Source organism: Perissodus microlepis, chromosome 23, assembly GCF_051167445.1.
Source record: "Perissodus microlepis isolate ML-2025 ecotype Zambia chromosome 23, ASM5116744v1, whole genome shotgun sequence".
NCBI lineage: Eukaryota > Metazoa > Chordata > Actinopteri > Cichliformes > Cichlidae > Perissodus > Perissodus microlepis.
Window position 1 is genome coordinate 41379141 of NC_140482.1, and position 23911 is coordinate 41403051.

The 23911-nt window shown below is 41.1% G+C and overlaps 2 protein-coding genes across 3 annotated transcripts in view; both read left to right on the forward strand.

The window, feature by feature from the left end:
- Positions 1–1415: 1415 nt before the first annotated feature.
- Positions 1416–10396, forward strand: soat1 (sterol O-acyltransferase 1). The gene is given in 17 exon segments (XM_084922147.1): positions 1416–1582; positions 2091–2242; positions 3169–3227; positions 3888–4036; positions 4166–4225; positions 4336–4443; positions 4559–4844; positions 4992–5070; positions 5203–5287; positions 5391–5436; positions 5537–5666; positions 5782–5879; positions 5968–6066; positions 7534–7669; positions 7834–7979; positions 8101–8144; positions 8146–10396. Coding segments are annotated over 16 exon segments (1707 nt in total). The 5' UTR covers positions 1416–1582; position 2091; the 3' UTR covers positions 8177–10396.
- A 219-nt stretch (positions 10397–10615) lies between these two features.
- The window catches only part of abl2 (c-abl oncogene 2, non-receptor tyrosine kinase), a 29645-nt gene continuing 16349 nt past the window's right edge, over positions 10616–23911 (forward strand). For both annotated transcript variants that reach the window (XM_084920413.1, XM_084920414.1), the window contains exon 1: positions 10616–11269. In XM_084920413.1, the coding sequence (XP_084776539.1) occupies positions 11053–11269 (217 nt within the window). In that variant the 5' untranslated portion in view covers positions 10616–11052. The remainder of the gene's footprint in view (positions 11270–23911) is intronic.

The window sequence follows — 23911 nt, forward strand, 5'->3', positions numbered from 1 at the left end:
CAAAGACTGCCACACCTCTAGTGTGTTAGGATATGGTCACCTTCAAAGGCTGAAGTATATTTTAAGTCATTTTATGGATGGCATCATTGAAGGCTTGTTGTACTTGCTGACTTTAAAATGTAAAAAAACAAAAAAACAAACAATAACATGTCTATTAAGTTAGTTAAGTTCTTTTCATGTTCATTATACCGCCGCAGACACAGCCAGGCGGCAAGAACAGCTGTTCAGAAACACCAAAGAAATAAATAACAAATACATATATTTCTTCTTCTTCTTCTTTGCAAGCTACATATTCGTTGTTTAAGACAATACAATCAGTTAGACCTACAATTATTGTCACTGTTTGATGAACACTTATTTACAGCTATGCATGACAGCACATCCCAGTGACCCCGGGAATGCCATTGCACTAAAAGTAGCTGCTAAATGTATTTACAAACAACAACGTACAGGTAATGTCGCCGTTTGTTTTGAGATCAGCTACCACACATAATTTTTTTAAGGATTTGAGTGTTAGAAAAAGAAATCCCGATGGTTAATTTTATAATCCTGCTACCCCGGGCAGTTTATATATATGATACATATAATGAGTTTTGTCTACAGGTGGGTGGATCCAAATATTATCTACTGATTGGAAGGTTAGTGGTTCAATCCCTGGCTCCCCCAGCATGCCACACATTTAGTATCCTTGGGCAAGATACTAAATGTGTGTGAATGTTAGCTTTGAAGCACCGAAAAAGCATAGAACTGCATGTTGTATAGGCCCTCTGAGTGCTCCACGAGAACAGAAAAACGCTAAATAAGAATCAGTCAATTTACCACGATACCAGCGCTGGCATTGGTATCGATACTAGTGCATTAGGACCAATACTTTGTTTCTATCCTTTAAGTTTAGGATGCAGCACACTAAATTGTGGTAAATGAATTGGGGTTTGTTTGTTTTTTTTGTTTTTTTTTTTATATATAAAAATATACCTCAAACATTCCCCATATTAATGACATTCATCTCATAATTCATGACATGTTCTCCCCTACATAAACTGTCTTTATAGGCTAAAAGTATCGGTATCGGTAATACTTGCTGTGTATTTATGTACTTTACAGTGTAGCACAACACTGGTTAAAGAATGATTAACGCGTGTAAGAGGAGTTAGGGAAAAGACATACATTATAATCGATTATAATAAGATTTTTATTTTGAATCTAATTAAACTGCGAGACAAATTATTTCAGTTTGCAGCAGGAATACGTCGCTCCATTTATGTTTTATGTATTTGTTAATCATTAAAAATATAACCGTTTTGTTTGTTTGTTTGTTTTTTAATAATATTTCTTACGAAGCAGGTGACGTTTGAGAGTCTGACCGCGCTGGTCAGCAGTTTGGCGTCGGTGACGTCAAAAGGAGGAGAGACTTTCGACCAATCAGAATCGTGGGTGCTGCTCATCTTCTGTAGTGTTTATAGAATGGGGAAGGTGAGCAGCGGCTCGGATTGTGGTGATTAAAGGAGTTTCACATCTGGGTTCGCTCTCATTAACGTCAGAGAGAGAGGCTTGAGAAGAGAGGACCTGGCGGTTGAAACGAGTAGGTATTCAGGAAATTGTGCTGCCCGCATTTTTACATTTCTGTCAGTGTCGGTCAACCCGCCCCGCAGTAGCGGACGATAAAACATCAAGTTGGCTAGTTTGACTAGCTTTAGTAAAGCTTGTATTGTATGCTAACAATATCCGCGAGCGTCAACAGGCAGATTTAGTATCAGAGTTAGTGCTAGCAGGATATGATATTAACCCAGGTAGCGATTTAGTTCAGCGAGCTCCACGAATTAGCCGCTGCCTGTCTCATTGAGGCTTGATGCCAGCTGGACGGGAGCTAACTCATGTGTTAGCTGCGTGTCCGTGTCATGTGAGAGTGATGTGTTTGCCCACTGGGTTTGTATTGTCAGTCAATATCAGCATTCCCATCGATGTTAGGTGGCACAGCAGTGATGTGCTAGCTTGTCTTCCTTGTGTGTTCTCGGGGCATGTCTCGCTTGTTCAAGAGCTGCCGCCGGTTATTTCCCTTGTTTTAATGATTAACCTATTTGCTTCCGTAGGATGGAGAGCGAGGATGACGCTATTCTCCGGCTCCGCAGCCGAGCCATTCCCACGATGCCTACCTTCCCTGACTTGAAAAGCTCTTTGGATGGGGAGCTCAGTCCGGGGAAAGGACAGCAAAGCAGTGAAGACAACCACATCACCAGCAATGGTGAGAAAATCTCAACTCCCTCATTAGTGGGGCCAGCCGAGAGGGCAATGACCTCTGGTACAGTGAATCTGTTGACTCAACAGCTCAAAAATCATCGTTTCAGTAAATTTCCCCTCTTGGGTCAAAAGTATGACTAACTGAAAGTTTCATGTGTGTCGTTAGTTCCTCTTAAGCAATCATCGTGATCTCTGGTTAACCCGGGCAAATGACGCCCAAGTTAGTCATGATGATCCAGTAAAGACAAAATGTAAAGGTGAGAAATGACTGTGAAATACTGGTCTGACACCTTACCTCAGGACTATATTAGTTCTTTGTGTGGTTCTACGAAAGAGCTAAACACACAGCATGATAATACAATGCACGTCTTTGTGACAGCGTCAACTATATTGTTGACTTTTTCTTGCGTGATGGGTGGAAAGCTACTGTGCTTAAAGTCATTTGTGTGCCTGACCTCAGTTAAAGTAAACAAACCTATTCATCATCAGACAGCTGTAAAGCCTAATGACCTACAGTAACCTTGACCACAATTAATTGCATTTGCTTAGCTTTCCGGCCACAGGACATGTGATTGTACTTGTTGCATGTTGTCATAGGTGTGTCTCCCTTTGGATTTTGCAACTTTGGATTGGAGACTGAAGACTTGTATAATGTAACTTCTGCTGTGTCACAGACTGTAGCATTTTACAACACAGTAACCAAACCCACATTATACCATTTTATTTATTTTACTGCCATTTTCAGTGTCAAAATACAGACATTATTACTGATACTGATAGGAAAGTTTTGTACAGATGACATGATTGATTTAACTGACACTATTGCTAATTGCTGTGCGCAAAAAACAGAACTACATTTTAATATAAGAAGATTACACATACATATGTTTTGGGGGGGTTTTAACATATGTGTGTCTCATTCAATTTCAGGGAGAATTGAAGTGGAACACGTCATCAGCAAAAAACTACAACTGAAAAAGAAAGCAGAGGTTAGTAGTTTCTTTAAGAAATGACTCAACATCATGTCTTTTTTTGGGGGGGGCTTTTTTTTTTTAAATTGCTTACTTAAAAGTGTACTAAGGAAATGTGAGCAATCATGGATTTCTTGCAGCTGATGTATTTCTGGTCATTAGCCTGGGCCAGCACATCCCTGCAGTTATTTATTTGATGTGTTCTGTTACATTCATCATTTAAACCATTTAAATGTGAATCCTTGCTAGAATGATCAACATCATCTGATCCCCTCCTGAAATGCTTGAGCAAGTATTCTGATCAATTCAGACCTCTTAAAGGTTAAATAAGAACATTGCACACTTAGACGCTGGACAACACTGCAAGCTATGTCTCTAATGTTTTTCACACTTGCTGTGTGTTTAAAATGCAGCGATAAAAGGCACTGAATGTGTCATAATGATAACGCAGAGCTGTTGCTTTTGTGCACAAACTTGGGTTTGAATTTAAGATGCAGTCAACGGTGCAGTAAATCCACTCTTGGTGAGGGCATATTTATAATATGTAAAATCAGTCGTTAAAAGTAGCTGTAAGGTGAGAAACTAATTTTGCATATACAGAAAGAAAATAATTATTGGCACAGACTTTCTATATTTTGTAACTTAATAACAATTTCCGTGTCCTTTTCTGTTGCCCAGTACTTGAAGAGTGACCTGATGCGTCAGTTTGACACGCAGGTCAATGATTTTATGGACAGTCTTATTGAGGAATCGACCAGCCTGGAGCCTGCACCGGTACCTGCTGTATTTTCACCTCCCATGTCAGACAAGGAGCGGAGCAAACTCAGGTACTGCAGCTTACTATGCTACCAAATGAAAAGCTGCATCTGGCGTTTGGTTACAGCAGACGCTAATGCCCTTCTACTTCCCACTCTCGTGTTAAAAAGACGACAGCTCATCACTGTGTTTTTGTGCAGGCACTTTCGTCCTCCTCACGGTGAGGGAAAGCTGTTTGTAAGCCGCAGATCCCTCCTAGAGTAAGTTGATGCAGTCTGGATACTTTATCACTCGTGTTTGCTGCGGTGCTGTTGAAAGATGGTTTGTTGACTTCACAGTTACTCACTTAGTCTTTTGTTTTTCCTCACAGTGAGCTGTTTGAGGTGAACCACATCAGGACCATCTACCACATGTTCATTGCCCTGCTCATTCTTTTTATCCTCAGTACACTTGTGGTAGATTTCATTGATGAAGGCAGGTAATATAAACCTGCTATGAATCGTTTCTCTTTTGATTCTGTGTTATTTGACTGTCTATTTCTGTTGCTTTTGTTGATAGACTACTGATGATTGCTTTCTCTCCTTCTGCCTCAGACTGGTGTTGGAGTTTGATCTGCTGGTCTATGCCTTTGGGCAGTTCCCTCTGGTGGTGTGCACGTGGATCTGCATGTTTTTGTCTGTGCTGTTTATTCCCTACACCCTGTTCTACCTGTGGGCACAGAGCCACTCTGGCTCCCACAGCCATCTCAGGTTGTATTCTTTGCTGTTTGGCACTTTATTCCTGCTCTACCAAGCTCTGGGTCTAGGATTCCTGCCCACCTATACGGTGGTGACCAACAGTTTCCCGCCTGCGTCCTGCTTCATCATCATCCTGGAACAGGTAGATGAAGAGTCTAGTCTGTTCTCTTCTGATCAGAATGGCTTAGTTTACATTTGTGAAGAGTCTTTGCATAAATCTTGACATGCATAAGGCCCTTTGAAATGTAGCTTCTTTGATTTGTATCTATTTTATTTGTATCTATTTCAGGTACGTCTAATGATGAAAGCTCACTCCTTTGTCAGGGAGAATGTACCAAGAGTCCTCGCATGGTGTAAAGAAAAAAATGGTACTTTTTGAATACAACCAGGTTTCCATTTACATTTATTATCAGACAGCGTGCTCACCTTTTCCCCCTGATGGCTTATTTTATTTTTTTTTCTCATTGTTTGTGTTTATATATTTTCACTGTTATCTGCAGGCCCTGGTCCAGTGGTCCCTCAGGTTTCTCAGTATCTCTACTTCCTGTTTGCACCCACACTCATCTACAGAGACAAGTACCCCAGGTACTGTGTTTTGTTCTCTCTCATGGGGTATATATAGAACACTTTTTTTGTTTTGTTTTACAGTAGAGCTGTAAAAGCCCCTTTCCTTTCTTGCCTACTACAGGAATCCGGTGATTCGGTGGGGCTACGTGGTCTCAAAATTACTTCAGGTACCAACCTCTGACACATTTATAGCAACTTTACTTAAATGTCCAAGCAGCTCATTACTTTTAAATTACATTTACTTTCTTGACCACTCCCACTCCACAGGTACTTGGCTGTCTGTTTTATGCCTATTACGTGTTTGTGCGGCTGTGCATACCTCAGTTTCACAGCATCAGTCTGCAGCTGTTTGATCTGCGAGCCATGGTTCTCTGTGTCTTTAACTCCATCTTACCAGGTAAGATTAGAAACAAACTTTTGTGAAAACCTCATGTTTTATTTTATTTTTTCTCATATTTGAAGGCGAGAGATGTATTATTGCTGTTTGTTGACCAGTCATGTGTTTTTGGCAGGGGTGCTGGTCCTCTTCCTGGGATTCTTTGCCTTCCTCCACTGTTGGCTCAATGCTTTTGCTGAGATGCTTCGATTTGCCGACAGAATGTTTTACAAGGTACTTGTTTTACCCTCGTTTTAAAATTTGGACTAAATCTTCTTTGTGCTCAGTGTTTGACTCGTGTGATTTTGACTACACGTTACAGGATTGGTGGAATTCGACCTCTTTTGCCAATTACTATCGCACTTGGAATGTAGTTGTCCATGACTGGCTGTACTACTACGTGTACCGGGACTTCCTGTGGGTAAGTGGCTCTTCTGTTGATGCAGCAGAGACTGTAAAAGCACACAGTAGTAAAAATGCACCAGCAGTCTTCATAAGTTTGCAGCTTGTTCAAAAATGTCTGAAATAAATGAATGCTAGTGTTTTAAAAGAGCAGTCGGTAATTTACTGAGTTTATGTAGCAGAGATAGAAAGGACATTGTACTCATAAATATACATGGATTAGTGTGTAATTATGTCTTCCAATAAACTGATGCATTCTCATAAACTGTCAATTAATGTATTAAAAATGCATAATGGTGGATTTGTGGTTTCTGGAAGCTGCCATGTTCCCTCACAGTATTTGAATACAATGGTTGGGAAAGACGTCTCCCTTCTGAATAATCGTGTTTTACATATGTGGTTAGAGCAGCGGTCTCCAACCTTTTTTGCGCCACGGACCGGTTTATGCCCGACAATATTTTCACGGACCGGCCTTTAAGGTGTCGCGGATAAATACAACAAAATAAAACTAGTACCGGTACCGAAAAAAAGAAGATTTATTCATAACACACGTGAAAAGACCCAGGAAAACCGAGTTAACGATAAAAACGATAACAAAATAATGCTGAAAACCGATAAAAACCCTGAAAACCATACATTTCACACCTGAGCCTCAACTCTCGCGGCCCGGTACCAAACGACTCAGGGACCGGTACCGGTCCGAGGCCCGGGGGTTGGGGACCGCTGGGTTAGAGGATGGCCACATGCATAAAAGTCTCTGGCGTTTGTGTGCCATGGATGTAAATTCATGTACGCACCTTCAGACTCGAGCAATGAAGCATCATATCTGTGGAGTTCCCTTCACCAAAGAAACAAAAGCGTGAAGGAAAGAGACGCCACCCACCTGCATATTTTTAAATTGTCAAACAACGGGGAATAGCCAATCATTTTACCTTTCTGAGGATAGTAGGCAGGCCCAGGTACGTACGTTCTTTTAGAGCAGAGCTACAGATTAAAAATGCCCAAGGCGAAGCGGTCAAAGTCTGGCTGTACTTCACAGCAAAAGATGCAAACTCAGCAGCCTGCAACAAGTGCTTTAAGGTGATGCTGTGCAAAGGAGGCAACACCTCCAATCTGATGAAATTTGGCACCGTTATCGGATAAAACCTAAACGATACCCATCCCTATTTATAGGTTGACATTATGCCAGGTAGTCTTGAGCTAAAGTGTCCTAAAAATCAGACTTTCCCTCTGTTAAACAGTTGGATTGCATTCTTGCATTCTATGAGTTTATTCACTAACAAAGTCCAGTGACTGACTAAAACATGTTTGTCGAACAGCAGTCGTCAGAGCTTATATAAAACTCAGAGACTGCAGTCTGTAATCCGGTGGCATCCAGCAGTGAGAACTTTACACACTGTACTTTAAAAAACTTTCAAACTTAATGTGGATTGTGCGTTTTGTTTTTTAACATTTGTGTTCATGTGTCTGTTCTCTCTGTTTCCAGATGTCTCAGAAGCGCTGCCGACCAGCCGCCATGCTGTTCGTGTTTACAATGTCTGCCGTGGTTCATGAGTACATTCTTGCAATTTGCTTTGGTTTCTTCTATCCTGTGCTCTTCTGCCTCTTCATGTGCTTTGGAAGTAAGAGACTTTGTCGCCTTTAATAAAAATGATATTACTTGAGTTGTACTGCATCAGATGATTATGGTATCATGCCTGGGTCACGTAAACCCAGTCAAGTTAAATCTGTATGTCAGTTTTTCATTATCCTTCCACTCTTATCTTCTCTCTTTGTCCTCTCACAGTGATGTTCAACTTCATTTTGCATGACAAAAGGAAAGGCCCCATCTGGAACATAATCATGTGGACGTCCCTGTTCCTGGGTCAGGGAGTCATTATCTGTCTGTACTCTCAGGAGTGGTATGCCCAGCGCTACTGTCCCCTGAAGGAGGTACGCGGCGCTGCTTATAAAAATCACATGATGTATATTCTTTCCAAAGATGCAGTGAAATTCAGTTATTCAGAGTGAGATTCGACACACATTCAGCTTTTAATTGTTATTTTTGTTCCAGCCTTCCTTTTTTGAGCTACTGAAGCCTCGCTCTTGGAGCTGTGAGAGGCCTGATGACAGACTCTGATGGGCTGTGACCTACAGCTGAGCTGCTGGGACGAGGATTATTGCTGATCAGTATAAATGAGACCAGCCTGTCTGCTACTGTCGCAACTTCTGGACTTTTGTTTGTTTTATTTAAGGTTCATAGTTTATTTGAATGTATGGAAAAAGTATCTGCCAAAAAAAGCCAGCAAAGTTATAATGATGCCTTATTTGTTTTAAGTTATCAACTCCAAAACAAAATCATCGTTCACACAACAGAACACGTGGACTCTTATTTTTATTCGTTCCTTAATTTTCTGACGTTTCCATATTCCCCTTTGCCTCGATCAACTGTGAAATCACTGCTCGTGCCATTATGAATGTGGCAATAGTGACATGGCAGCTGAATACAAACATTATTCACATATGCAGTAAAGTCTAATATTTAACAAGTGTTTACAGTTGCTACTCTACTGAAGGACAGTCGGTGTCACAGGATCAATGATGTCTATTTCAGTGCCAATAAGATTCAGTTTGAAAAAGACTGCCACTGTTTGCTGTTTTGTATAAAATCTTGATGTTTCAGTCAGTTAAAGAGGAAAACAGTGGGGACATTTCACTCACTAAGAAGTGGACCTGTGCCGAGTTAAACGCACCTAAGCTCCACATTTCCCGCTTTTCTGTTGATTTCCATGTATCAAGATACAAGTTGGAAGCAGGACATGCAATAATTGTATTTATACATAAAATTGTAGTTATAATCTAAAAATTCTGAACATGCACCGAATGTAAAGTGTGAAAGCAGAGCTTTATGGATCTACTAATATTGTGTGACTGGTGGATGTATTAATGATTAAGTTAAAGAGGTTTGAGCATACAATAACTGTCACTGAGGATAGTTAAGTGATGTGTTTTGTTCCGTGTTGCAAGTGGTGCACAGTGATTTCAGAAATGTCTACTTCTGTAAAACTTGCAGTTGGCTGCTAAAATGTTTTAACACTGAGGTTGGAAGGACACTTGATCAGCACTAAGGGCTAAAACATTGTTATTTAAAGCAGCGGTCCCCAACCCCCGGGCCTCGGACCGGTACCGGTCCCTGAGTCGTTTGGTACCGGGCCGCGAGAGTTGAGGCTCAGGTGTGAAATGTATAGTTTTCAGGGTTTTTATCGGTTTTCAGCGTTATTTTGTTATCGTTTTGATCGTTAACTCGGTTTTCCTGGGTCTTTTCACGTGTATTATGAATAAATCTTCTTTTTTTCGGTACCGGTACTAGTTTTATTTTGTTGTATTTATCCGCGACACCTTAAAGGCCGGTCCGTGAAAATATTGTCGGGCATAAACCAGTCCGTGGCGCAAAAAAGGTTTGGGACCGCTGATTTAAAGTGCACTATTATGCATTTTGTTCAAGCCATTTCAGGTTAGTCAGACTTAGTTTCTGCTTTTAATTTTGAATGGGTTTCAGGCACTATTTGCATTATTTTGAATCAGCGGTCGTCACACATTTAAATGCATGATGACTGTGTTTATTTGTATGAATGAGACCTGCCATACAAAGTTAAACCAGCAATAGAATGATGTGCTCTTTAAAAGTAAGTGACCACAAGGTGGCACTGTTTTAAAGCGTTTATTTTTAATCTCTGCACATTTTAGTGAGAGATTTCCAGATTTTTTTTCAAAAATAATCAAATATAATCACAAGCAAACTGTTGTTGTTAATATGTACAGGTGACGCAGACATTTTAAGGAAGCTTTCACCCAGCTTCATTCCTTTACGATTTTATGAATAAATAGAATATTTATTACAGTGAAAGGCCAAATTGCATAAATCCTGTTTATTTGCATAAGAGGTTTATTTTAGGGGACCAGAGCTTTTCGTACTTACTGTGGTGTTTGTGTTCATTGTTATGTCTTCTGGCATTGAATCGACGTAGGCATTGTGTCACGTGACATTTTTATGAATCATGTCTATCTTTGGATTGTAGACAAAGTTTTGATTCATTCTTTGCGCATCATGTACAAACTGAAGAATTTAAATAAAATGAAAGTATTTTATTTACACCTTTTATTCAAGTGTATGTAATAGCCCGTGTGGAAAATAAATAATATCTTTATTTTTGTTGATTTACATGTTTAAATTTCAAATACAGGTGTCTACGTTTAAATAACCTCTTGAAATCTGAAGAATATATGAAAAGGTATGCTGTTATAACGTGTATTGACTTCAGATGTTTGAGCAGTATTTTTTAATAAAGGAAATATATCCGTTTAATATTGATGAGTGCATCGACTATATCATCTTTGTCATATGTTAATTAAACTTGGTAATCACATTCTTTTAAAAGTGGGGAAGAACTTCTAAACTTCTTAGTTTTTCTACATGTCCCCTCCGGCGGTGTAGGTGCGGGTGCAGGGGAACTGTTGGGAACTGTTGGGACCAGGTTGGAGGTGGGGAGGTGGAGGATCACGCTGACAGTGGATAGTGGATCCAGGCGAACCCCCCGCCTTGTGCAACACACATCTTCTATTCTGCGGTAAAGATGGCGGCGTCAGAGGGGGCGCGCAGCGGCCGCACAACGGCAAAACGATTCTAACTAGCTTCAATTTGACCGAATATAGCCAACCGGGTGTCTTTTATTACTACTCGGATGCCACCCGGAGCAAGGAATTAGAGGCAGTCGCTGTCACACGCCGGGGTTGGGATTTTATTGTTAAAGGCAGGGTGGGTGGGTTTCACTGATAGCAGCTAACGTTAGCTAACGGGCTAGCTAGGCGAGCTAACACGGGCTAGTTTTACTTTAGCCCACTGAAAGAACGGCGGGGAAGGGATTGAGGAAGAGTATTCGGGCCAGGCCGCTCCAGCTTTGGGGGAATGTGAACCAGACGCGCGCAGGGGGGTTTGCTTGCTTCGTCCTCACGCCAAACTACCGGGATGGGACAGCAGGTTGGCCGAGTCGGTGAGGGTACATCGACCGGGCTCCAGCCACCACAGCCCCACGCGCCCCAACCACACCAAGGGAAGGGGAACCGGGGGAGCGGCGTCGGGAGGAGACCCCGGGAACCCGGCAGTAGCACCGGGACACCGCCAGGCAGGACAGCTCCAGTCAATGTGCCCGATCCAGGCATCAATATATTCACGCAGCATTCAGGTAAAGAGAAATAAGTAGTTGTCAACCTACAAGCGGAGATAAAATTTAATTTGGATTTTTTTCTTTTCTGCTGATTCGCTAATCGACTCCATGCTATTTGACAACGACGCGTTAGCGGAAATAGCCATACCATCCAACATTAGCTTTCCATGCCTCATCCATTTTACTGTGTGTTAATTTCGCTATTGTTTGTGTATGCACACAGAAGTCAGTTATTTACTGAATAGTGGTAACAAGATTGCCGTGATTTCACACCAAGTCATCACTTTGTTGGGGCGTATGAATGTGATGCATGTCACCAAATGATCCGAAAAGAGGTGTACTGTTCCTAAAGAGAGGAAGAGTCTTCTGTGCTCGATTCAAGGGGTCATACCCAGAGGTTAACTTGTTTCCTCCAAGGCCCCTCTATGTGATACCCGGTTTGGAAACACTGCTTCTTGCCTCCAGTGGTTGACTAACAATTCCACTCCATTAACTCACAATAGAAACCACCTCAGGCTCACATTACAGCACCTAGTGGGTTTCACATGCTCGCTTCTATCCTCTGTCTACTGTTACAACACCCTCAGCAAGATGACTGCTCAGATTGATCTAATGGGAAATGTGTCAATTATTTAAGTGACCTTCTGTGATTATATGTTGACACTGAGGAAACATCAAGGTTTAAGGCTATTCCTTTCTTGTTATACTGTTTTTGTCATGTCTGTCCTCAAGATCAGATAATACATAAGGTAACTCATGATTTTAAAAAAAGCAATGTGGGTTTGGGCCCCACAAAAAACAGAGGAGGTGCTACCCGTGTTTCAGCTTCAAAGCAGTGTATTCAAGTTGATATCTGCTTGCAGATCTTCAGTATCTTTCTCTTTTGAGTCATGGAGAGTCGGCCCGCCTTCTTCCTCAAAGCCCTCTCAGCTGGTTGCTTAATGAGACTTCTGGGGTTATAAGTAATGGAGGCTATAGCATATCCATTAGGTTTGCATGATCTCATATTCATTATAATGTATTTTATTCGCAAAGAGTTTCTCCTAATTGTTTGCTCACACATCTTGATTGAACACTCTGAGCGTAAACTCGGTCAAAAGTTTGATGTGTACATGCTGCTGTCTTGGTTTCTCATTCGTTTGTGCCCTTGAATGAATGTTTACGTCACACATGCCGCATATATGTAAAACTGCTGGCATAACTCGCCTAGTTTTTTCCACTGATGTCCCAGACCAAACGCCCTCCCATCACTGCAGTGAGCAAGGACACATGGAAGGTGCAACCTTTTGGGAATGGAAAGCATTTTTAGTTCCTGGCTCTCACATCTCAAAAGTAACAGTCCTCAGCTTGAAGTGCATACACAGACAGGCAGACCCACTAAGTGCAACACCGCTCACTGTCGGCACTGTTCTGTTTTCTCCAGTGTCGGGGCAGGAGTAGCCTTTTTATAGCATCCAGGATGCAGTCACACAGCCACTCTGCAGAGAGACTGCTACTCTTCAAAGCACACAATAATAGAACAAAGACTCTTAAGTGAGGAAGCTTGGAACTGTGCTCTCAGTCTTTCACTGAATATAAAACTGCCTCTTTGCTGGTAGTCTATTCATGCGATAATGATACAGCATTATCTTACATTTTAAAGGAAGCTCTTTTAATTATTAGGAAGTAATATCTCATTGTTTAGGCTAAAACAAAAGTGGTTGCTAGTTTGTTAATAGCATTAGCAAATCCAATATATTTGCACTTTAAAAGCTGAAATTTGTGTCACTGTTGCAGTTTTAGTATGACCAAAAGCCGCAAAGCAACTTGTTATTTTTGCATAATGTTTTGTGAGGTATGAAAGCTCCTTCAGTTCATATTGTTTATTATTATTTTGTGAGAAAACAAATAAATTTTAAGTCAGTTATATAGTTTGAGATTGCTTATCTGTTCATTTGGACGTCAAAGTTGAGATGCATTTGATTGATCCTATGTGGGAAAATTCCGGTTCCATTGCAGCAAAATTAAATGTTAATATATTGTGTGAGTCAACCAAGTAGGTGAGGTTTTGCTTTTTTGCAAAATTGCTCTTTGATGTACAGTAATGTGCAAAAAACTTGAGTCAGGCTTAATTTATTTATATTTCGTTTCCAAGCAGCCAGATGTTCTTGTCATTTATGGGGTTTTTTTTGTTTTTGTTTTAAGTGTTGTTGAGCAATAGTGCTCCAGGCCTTCTGAAGGTTTTTTTCCTTCAGAACTTTTCTTTGGAAGTTGGCTGCCTTGTCACTCATATTCAGTACAGTCCTAAGAATTTAGAGAGAGAGGTTTTTGTTTGTAAAGCTGCTTAACACTGTCCTATGAGTCATTCAGGAATACGAGGTGCCTAACCCATAGGTACACATAAGAAATAACTTGTTCTTTAATAAAGAACCAATTTTAAATTGTATGTTTTGGCAGCCTGTTGTAAAAACAACCCCGTTTCTGTAGTTGAGTCTATGAAAAATGCCAATCATAAAACAGTTTGACAGACATAAAATTGCATTTTTGCACCGACAAGGTGATTCCTAAAGAACTGTTGGGATATCTTAACATGGTGTGAATGTGGTGGTGGTGGTGGTGGGGGAGGGGGGGGGGGTTTACAGTCAGTACTGCATGGTGTATCAATACCCATCTAGAAAGCATCTGGCTGGTAAGACCTTCATTATTTAGCATAACAGTGTACTCAAACACACTGCCAGTGCAATAAAAGCACACCTGGTTAGAAAAACACTCTATCAGGAAACACTATCAGTCATGGATTGGCCTCCTCAGAGCGCAGACCACAACATTACTGAAGCATTGTGGGATCGTGTTTACAAAGAACTGAACAAAAGTGAGCCAGCATTCAAAGAATAGGTTTGAATATCCTTCAAGAAGCCAGCAAAACTATTCCTGAAAGCTGCTTAAAGTAATTACAGGAACACTTGCATAAGAGACTTCAAGTTGTGTTGAAGAATAAAGGTGGTCATATGAAATACTGACTCTTAAGGTTGTTGGAACTGTATAAAATCTGTTTTTGACATACAGGGAGTGCAGAATTATTAGGCAAGTTGTATTTTTGAGGAATAATGTTATTATTGAACAACAACCATGTTCTCAATGAACCCAAAAAACTCATTAATATCAAAGCTGAATGTTTTTGGAAGTAGTTTTTAGTTTGTTTTTAGTTTTAGCTATTTTAGGGGGATATCTGTGTGTGCAGGTGACTATTACTGTGCATAATTATTAGGCAACTTAACAAAAAACAAATATATACCCATTTCAATTATTTATTTTTACCAGTGACACCAATATAACATCTCCACATTCACAAATATACATTTCTGACATTCAAAAACAAAACAAAAACAAATCAGCGACCAATATAGCCACCTTTCTTTGCAAGGACACTCAAAAGCCTGCCATCCATGGATTCTGTCAGTGTTTTGATCTGTTCACCATCAACATTGCGTGCAGCAGCAACCACAGCGTCCCAGACACTGTTCAGAGAGGTGTACTGTTTTCCCTCCTTGTAAATCTCACATTTCATGATGGACCACAGGTTCTCAATGGGGTTCAGATCAGGTGAACAAGGAGGCCATGTCATTAGTTTTCCTTCTTTTATACCCTTTCTTGCCAGCCACGCTGTGGAGTACTTGGACGCGTGTGATGGAGCATTGTCCTGCATGAAAATCATGTTTTTCTTGAAGGATGCAGACTTCTTCCTGTACCACTGCTTGAAGAAGGTGTCTTCCAGAAACTGGCAGTAGGACTGGGAGTTGAGCTTGACTCCATCCTCAACCCGAAAAGGCCCCACAAGCTCATCTTTGATGATACCAGCCCAAACCAGTACTCCACCTCCACCTTGCTGGCGTCTGAGTCGGACTGGAGCTCTCTGCCCTTTACCAATCCAGCCACGGGCCCATCCATCTGGCCCATCAAGACTCACTCTCATTTCATCAGTCCATAAAACCTTAGAAAAATCAGTCTTGAGATATTTCTTGGCCCAGTCTTGACGTTTCAGCTTGTGTGTCTTGTTCAGTGGTGGTCGTCTTTCAGCCTTTCTTACCTTGGCCATGTCTCTGAGTATTGCACACCTTGTGCTTTTGGGCACTCCAGTGATGTTGCAGCTCTGAAATATGGCCAAACTGGTGGCAAGTGGCATCTTGGCAGCTGCACGCTTGACTTTTCTCAGTTCATGGGCAGTTATTTGGCGCCTTGGTTTTTCCACACGCTTCTTGCGACCCTGTTGACTATTTTGAATGAAACGCTTGATTGTTCGATGATCACGCTTCAGAAGCTTTGCAATTTTGAGACTGCTGCATCCCTCTGCAAGATATCTCACTATTTTTGACTTTTCTGAGCCTGTCAAGTCCTTCTTTTGACCCATTTTGCCAAAGGAAAGGACGTTGCCTAATAATTATGCACACCTGATATAGGGTGTTGATGTCATTAGACCACACCCCTTCTCATTACAGAGATGCACATCACCTAATATGCTTAATTGGTAGTAGGCTTTTGAGCCTATACAGCTTGGAGTAAGACAACATGCATGCAGAGGATGATGTGGACAAAATACTCATTTGCCTAATAATTCTGCACTCCCTGTATATCACATTTCCATGTATATTTGTAGGTTTCAATAAACCAGTGTATCCGCTTTTACATTATCCTATGAAAATGGCAAAATGGCAGGTGTACGATTTTTTGCACAGTACTGTAATGTTTATGTATGGCTTGCCAGTCGCACCAGCAGGACTCATAGTGGGTAGTAACATGGTGTGCTATCTCCTACAACGTGGAGACCACAAGAGAGGGCATCTGAAAGTTTACTGACTGACCTACACACCCCTATAGAAGTCTGATTAGCCTAGCAGCAGACACATTAGCCCAACAGCCAGCATCTATACTGGATATACCCCAGAGGAATGTGTGTTTACCCTCAATTCCCAGATTGGAAGTTTGTTCTCCATCGCTTTGTTGTTGTACTCCAACACAACAGCCTCAGCATCAGTTCCAGTCGGTGCACGTCCACTAAGAGTGTCAGCAGTCATTGCACTCCTGAGATATGTATTTAAGTGTCGAACAGCTGAAGGAGCGCTTAGCACTGTTAGTGGATATGGGCAGATGTCATAAATGTAGGCCTCCATAGTTCAAGGTCTACAGCATAATGTTAGCAGTACTAACTTATGCAGACTCTCAAAAAGTCTTAAATGTTTAGGATGTTTTCAGTATTCAAAAATGTCTAAAATGACACGTTTGGTGATTTCTCAGCTGCTTATTTGCTTGCTAACGCACAAAAAGGACAAAAACAAAAACTCCAACGGTGCCAGGGCGGCAATTAAGCATCACAAAGTTTGACCAGGCACTGACCCTGTATCCACTGACATTAACCCCAATTATCAGCTTTAATATGTATTTCCATCACAGCATTAGTGAGAGTATGCAGCCCAAAAAAACCAAAACATCGTAAACACAACCGTTTAAAAATCCTAAAATACAGATTTTAATTTTTTTAACTAATTGAAAAAAGTTTTTTAAATGTATGCATACCGGTTACACATCTGTGGGATTATGGCTGTTGACACCACTGAAAGCTACAAGTTGCATTAATCCTGCTTCTACATAACAAACGTTATACTTTATAACAGACTAGCATATTTCTTGGGTTTAATGATGCCTTCTTGAGATGTAATTGAAAGGTGCCAGTCTATGAGGAATGCATGTTTGTCTGCTGAACTACGCTTCTGTGTTGCTGCCTGTCTTTCTCGTGTCAGAGGGTATTACACGAGCACATGCTTTCTAGAGTTTTTATCAGTATGCCACATTTGTCGTTTTAGGGTGACAAATGAGGCCGGGGCTGTTGGTGTAAATTGGCTGTCGATATGCTTGGCTCAAGGACTCTGTTTTCGCTCTGAGACATCTGTAAATTGCAGCTTTGGGCAGGCTTTCTCTGTAGTGAATTTAAAAAAAGGTGACTCTGCCCTTGTCCCCTGCTGAAGGTTTCCTCAGTTCAATTCTAATGTGGCATCATTGTCTACAAATAAAACCCTGGGAGAAAGACAAGCCGGCTTTAAAAACGCTAAGCTGAACGAGGACAAACGAGGAGCAGACTGCCTCTGTGCTGATGCAAAGAAAGCTGGTCAAACAGTCGCCTCTCAGGGTTATTGGTTCAGTTGCAGTATTGGTGAATCAGTGGCTGCAACATATTGATGGTCTCCCTCTTCAGCATTGTCAGGAGTTCAGAGATGTCATGTCTGCAGTGGGTTCATCTGATACACTGCAGTGAGGGGAGTGTCCTGTGCTCTTGTAGAAGAGCGAATGTGCTGATAAACTGTGAATAGAATTTCTGATTCAAGGTTGTGCTGCAGTTTGTCACCATTCGCAACACCTTTATATAAGATAACCTACATTTAAAGGTGTAAAGAAAACCCACAGTCCTTCTGAAAGGTTTATAAATTCAACAAAATAACAGTCTGATCTATTTTTACTCTAAACAGATCAGAGAAACTGGGACAGATCAGTAGATTGGATTTTTTTTTTTCTTAAACTGTAGTACTGATGATGCACATGGAGCCAGCTCTATCTACAATACAGTACTGGTAAATCTGCCCAGAGGAGATGTGAGATTTCTGGATCCAGGATTCAAGGACGTAAGCTGATTTGCATCAGGGGTGAAATTAGATTAGAGGCAGATCTGCTTTTCTGTGGACTCTATGTGCTAAAACTCACAACCACCAGGATAAGTCTTGCAGCAGCCAGTGAAGTATCCTGAGATGGCTGTTTCACACACCTCAGTGGCTATGGGGAGGATTTGAATTCCCTTTCTGAGATAATATCTTGGAGTAAAGATAATATGTTGATAAAAGAAGTCCTAATGACTCCCATTAACCACTAGGAGGAGCCATGACCACACCTCCTCTGGGTGAGAAATTTGGGTAAAACCGATGAGTATGATTGTATTAAGTGCAATACAGTGGGTGCTGCACAGAAGCAAAGTCTTTCTGTGCAGATAATTTTAACACTGATAAATATGACTTATGCCTGAAGATTACTTGCACCGTTGTGCACTCTCATAATGGTTGTGTGTTAAATAATTTATGTTGGTCTGTGCTTTCCTCATGCCAAAGCTGCTCTGTACTGCAAACGACTGAAACCTCTCTGTCAAGCAGACCGATAATTTGCTCCTAGCCCAAACTTCTGCTGAATCCTGGATGTGGAGACGGGCCTCGATCCCAAATCGGTCTAAGAAGAGTAAAATGTCTGTTAAATGTTAGTGCTTTACGATGAACAAATGTTACCGTGCAGGAAAGAATTCAGTTAACTGAGTGTCAGCTATGACATTTGATAAAACAGAAGAAATAACAAAGTAGAGATTAAAAAAGAGCTGCCTTTTCCCCAAAGTCTTTGGTTTGCTCGCTCTTCAACTCCCAGTTGCAGCCTTAAGCCTTTGCATCTGCTACCAGTTGGTGTTGTAGTTCCCAAAACCGCAATCCTAGTTTTTATTCCTTGGCCTCAACTCTCTGTGGCTTTTATCATTAAAGGGTGAGGATTAATCAGAACAGCGAGTGATTGGCTGTGCAGATGGTAAAGTCATCTCCCTCATCTGTCAGCTTAAAAACACCAAATGTTTTAAACTTTGTAGGACGATCTAACCAGATTGTTGAAGTGGCTCCCAGTGAAATCAGTTTTCACTGTTAAACTGCAATGGCCAAACCCCTTAAACGCTGATTCGCTTAGTCCTCTGCTGCTGGCATTATCATCGCTTCTTAGAATGAGCCCCCTACTGCTGGCATTATCGTTGCTGCTTATCTTCTCAGCTGCAGGCTGGAGACTTGGCTAGAAATACACACTTGCACATGCTTACTGTAAGCAGTTGCACACTTGTATTTATGTGCTCGTACACTCTTTCGTCCTTTCCATCCTTGCTAGTGAAGGTGTAATGTGGTGAAGCTCTTACTGCGGATTATGAGGTACGTCCTTCTCTTTAAGCATAGTTGCCCACCAGCTGACCGGTCTGTGTGCCTCATGGCTCTGCTGTGCTCCAATGTCCTGTGTGATACATTTGATTACTCTAAGAGTTCAGAAGTGCAAGAGGTTTTTTAAACATTGCTTTCAGAGATTTGATCTGTTAAGGATTGTAGGCTTAATTTTATATAATTATACTGCAGTAAATAATATTAAATAGATAATTAGATTATGTTTAAACCAAGTACAGAAACAATCTAATCAAGCAGTAAGCTGACAGGGCATATACATTAAATTTAAACGTTCTAGTGGGTCATTTTTGCAGCCAGGGGCATTTCCACTATATTGTGAATATGCATATAATGTGATATCCCACCCCCCCTTTTTTTTGGCTCCAGTTGTTTCTTTAAAATGACTCAGGGTAAAGCAGATTAAACCCACACCCTAGCACAGCTTAACCACACCATACACCGATTAGCTGTTCAGACATGAAGATTAGTCACCGGGTCCTTTTGTAAACACTCGCTGCAAAAACTGAAGACAAACACAGCGACGGTAGCGAGGAGAGTGTACCCTTAGGCTTTGGAAAGTTCTGTCCTGGTGGTCACACCTCTTTACCTGTAGGACGCTGTCAAAATAAACACCTTGGTCTGAAGTTTTGTTGTTTTGTTCATCTGCATATGTAAGAAATTAATATTTTAATCCCTGCAGTCTGAAGGATTATTTTGTGTGTAATAATATGTATTTCTTTTAGTGTAATGAGCATCGATTGGTGATGACTGGTCAGTTTAGCATCATATGGCCCTCTTCTTCCCTGCTGTCACATTACAGTAGCAATTAGCACTGTTGCCAGCACACCTAGAGGGAAGCACTCATACTGGGGTGACTGTAGCTCAGGCGTGAGAGCATCTACTGATCGGAAGGTTGGTGGTTCGATTCCTGGCTTCCCCTAGTCTGTATGCCAATTATCCTTGGGCAAGATACTGACCCCAAATTGCTCTCCGATGTGTGAATGTTGGCTAGAAAGCACTTAGAAAAATGTGCTTGTGCGAATGGGTGAATGCATCAATTAAGGCTCCATTCCTGAATGATCCAACTTAGGCCTGTCCTGATGTTCCACTCCCTTATTGGTGTGTTTGATGTTGCCTTGGCACTCTACATGGGCATGTAATGGATGAATAGACGAGAGGCGCTTCCAACAGGGGCCTGTAAGTGCATGTGTTAGTGTTTACTCAGAGGGGTTTGCAACACCGTTGAGGGTGATGTAACTCTGCCGGTAATCACAAGAATGAGCTGTATGCATAAGAGCATAGATGCATCATGTATGTGATTGTTAGGTGTATATATCAGCAATGGAATCATAGCTGATGGACTGAGCAACTGTTTCAGCAAGCAGAAGCTCCACGTTTCCATTTTATCAATTTCAAGTGCAAGGGCATTTCAGGGAATTCATTCCTGAGCCAACACACACACACACGTGATATGTCATTAATGAGGCTATTGTCCTTTGTCTTGTCCACATGAACAGCAACTGATTCTCTCCCATTTCTGTGGATTCTGTTGACTGTTCCACAAAGTATAGATGGATTTCTCATAGTGTTGTTGATGTCTCAAAAACAGATTAATTTACTTACATAATGTTTGCCTTTTCTTTTCTTTTATATTTTTTCATTATTCTGATTTTTTTGGGTAGGGGGGTTCAAACAGCACTTTTTAAGTAGTGTGTAATGTACTAAAGCATTAAATAAATTGTTTGCCTTGTGGCCAAAAATACCAAGAAATTGCATAAAGCTCTAGGTATCTAAAGTAAAGCAAAGGCTCTTTGCTTTACACACTTGGTTACCCCTCAAAATTCATTTAACAGTGACTGTTTCCATATAATGTATGGATCAATGGTAATTTAAATAGTTTTGTTACTGAAATACATGAATTTAAAAAAACGTATTCCATCAATTTCATTTGAAACCACTTCAAGTCTAAATTGTTATTTTATTCAAAACTATGTTACTTGAAGGATGTTTCTTTTAGGGCTGGGCGATATGGCCTAAAATCCATATGGTGGTATAATTTGAAGCACGTGCTTTGGTAATGATATATATCGTGATATATTCTTTTCTTCTGTATAACGTATTTTCCACACTATAAGGACTTAAAATCCTTTAATTTTCTCAAAAATCGAGAGTGTGCCTTATGTATGAATTCTGGTTGTGCTTACTGACCTCAAACCGATTTTGGCTGCAGAAATCTGTTAAAAAATGTTTTAGTACAACTTTGATAAGCCGCACTGCTTGATGGATTGTCAGAGCATTACGGCTGCCGTAGTGAGGAGCTTCGCGGAGTAATCTGGGTCCAAAACTCCGTCCCCTTCAGCTCCCAAAGTCAAACGAACACTGAGAGTTAAAAACGGTCTAAATTCTTTCATCTTTAATAAAATCATCAGCGTTGCTGCTTTACCAGGTGTAACAATTAAGTTTAACATCCATGCATCCATGAAAACAGAATTTATTAAATTTAACGGAGTTAGAAGTTAGCAGGAAGTTAGCTCGCTAGTTTCCACCTAAACATTTCATACCATGTTCTGACTGAGAGATTTTTGAAACTAATTCAAACGTTCAGCTCTGCTACCACTTCCAACATAAATGAAGACAGAAAACTAAACAACAGTGGCGTTTGCAGGGTTACTGAAGTTGGACTACCTGGTATATAATGTTGTGCTACGTGATTGCTAGCGACACAGCTATGTTAGCATAACATTAGCACAGTGAAGCTGGAGGATGAACGCCAACTTTTTTTCCACTCGATAAAAGTTGACGTGAGGGATTCTGGTGGTCAGGGACAAATGCAATCGCACAGCAGGATGCTGTAAACGGGGCAAACTTCAGTCAGGAGAACAACTGAGATTATTCATCCACAATACGAGGTTAGTTATTAATATACTGCAGCAACACGGGAATAGAGAGAGAATTCAACATTAATGAATCAATGTTACGGAAGTGGAGGAAGCGCAGTTTTTGCCTTTCCCCATATTTCAACAGTTCTTCATCTCTTTGCCATGACTGTCGCTCGGCATAATTTGCAGATGATAATGGTTGTAGCTGCTGCGATGCTTTCGACCAAAACAGGCGCAGCTTGATGATGTCATCGACATGCGCTATCGCGATAGAGCGGTATAGTCAAAATCTCTATCGTTGGCCAAATTTATATCGTTTCTATCGTATATCGTTTATATCGCCCAGTTTCTTTATTACATAGTGTAGCCAGTACACAGTGTGAGCAGTATTTCATGTCTTTGGCTTCATGTTACAAATGTGCCAAGTAGTTGTTTTATCAGTTACTAATAGTTTCCTCAGGCGTTTTCTTGTTTTGTCAGTTAGAAGTCCGAAACCAGAAGCAGACGATCTAAACCTAAATAACAAACCAATGTTTAAAATTGTGAACTCGTTTTTGATAGTTACTGTAGAGTGAGACCTTTTGGATAAGAGTGCTGGTAGGGCACATGCCTTCCTCCTGCTGACTGTATATCCACTGGACAGTGATCTAGTCACACTGCACTAGGGAGCTGACATGTTTATTATCTGAGTTTCTCACCTGAATGGTAATGTCAAGAAAAATTCAGCTTAGCAGTGCACATCTGAGACAATTCGAGTGTTCTAAATTTTGCTTAAAACTCGTACAATTAAACAGCATCAGACATGTTGTGGATTTCCTATTTGATCCAGATGTTTAAAGGTAGACATCGTAATGTGCTGTACAGAATGTAAAGCCACATGTCCAGGACATTTGTGAAAGGCTTTTTCTTGACTTCAAACTCTCCGTGAATGTCTTAGAAAGTCTCCTCGAATTCTGAAAAACATCATAAACTCTTGAGAGATTTATGAGGTTGAATTATGAAGAACTGGATAATTGAATATGAAAGGATAATTGGTGGTGCCAGGTTATAGCATGCATTTCAGCCCCCAGGTCTGTCATTTCCAGGATTATGGAGTGAATACAGTGCAGGATCTGATCAGGCTTGTCAGGCTCACATAACGTCTTGTGTAAGCGGGTCTCATCCGCAGTATTGTATGAGGGTTTTGTTCGCACTTCCGGCATTCAGCCAGCCGTTTATCTTCACACCGTCGTCACTGTGTGCTTTGCACAGTTATTCCTGGATGTCATGCTGCCATGTTTTGTTTTGCAGCAGCTGAAAATACCACCTGACCTCACTGGTCACGGGCTTAAGATACAATCAGCATTGTTTTTGATTAGGGTGTGCAGAAGATATTACTGTGTTGTTTACTCCTCCCCACAAGGTGCTTGGCTGGTAAAGTGACCTCTTTATAGACACTTGTAGGCGCAAACATTCAAACAGCTGTTGAGACATCCAGGGGAAGGGTGTCATCGCTGATATGTGAGTATGTGTGCTCCTGGTACAAGGGTCACCTCTGTCGCAGCTGTCTTGGGGGTGCAGGCTTGGTATACCCCACAGACACAAACACCCGCTCTCCAGCATTCAGCACAAAGCCATAGTTTCTTCAGTGCGCACATGTGTTGGACATCACAGCAGACGCACTCACTGAGGCACCCGGACGGGCACACGACGTACCCCGCGCCGGCCAACTGCTCGCTCAGTCAAACATTTCAGCATACGAGGCCAAGAGCATTTTGCCTGACTGAAGTATTTCATCATTTATTGTGATTGGGTTGAGGCCTTGG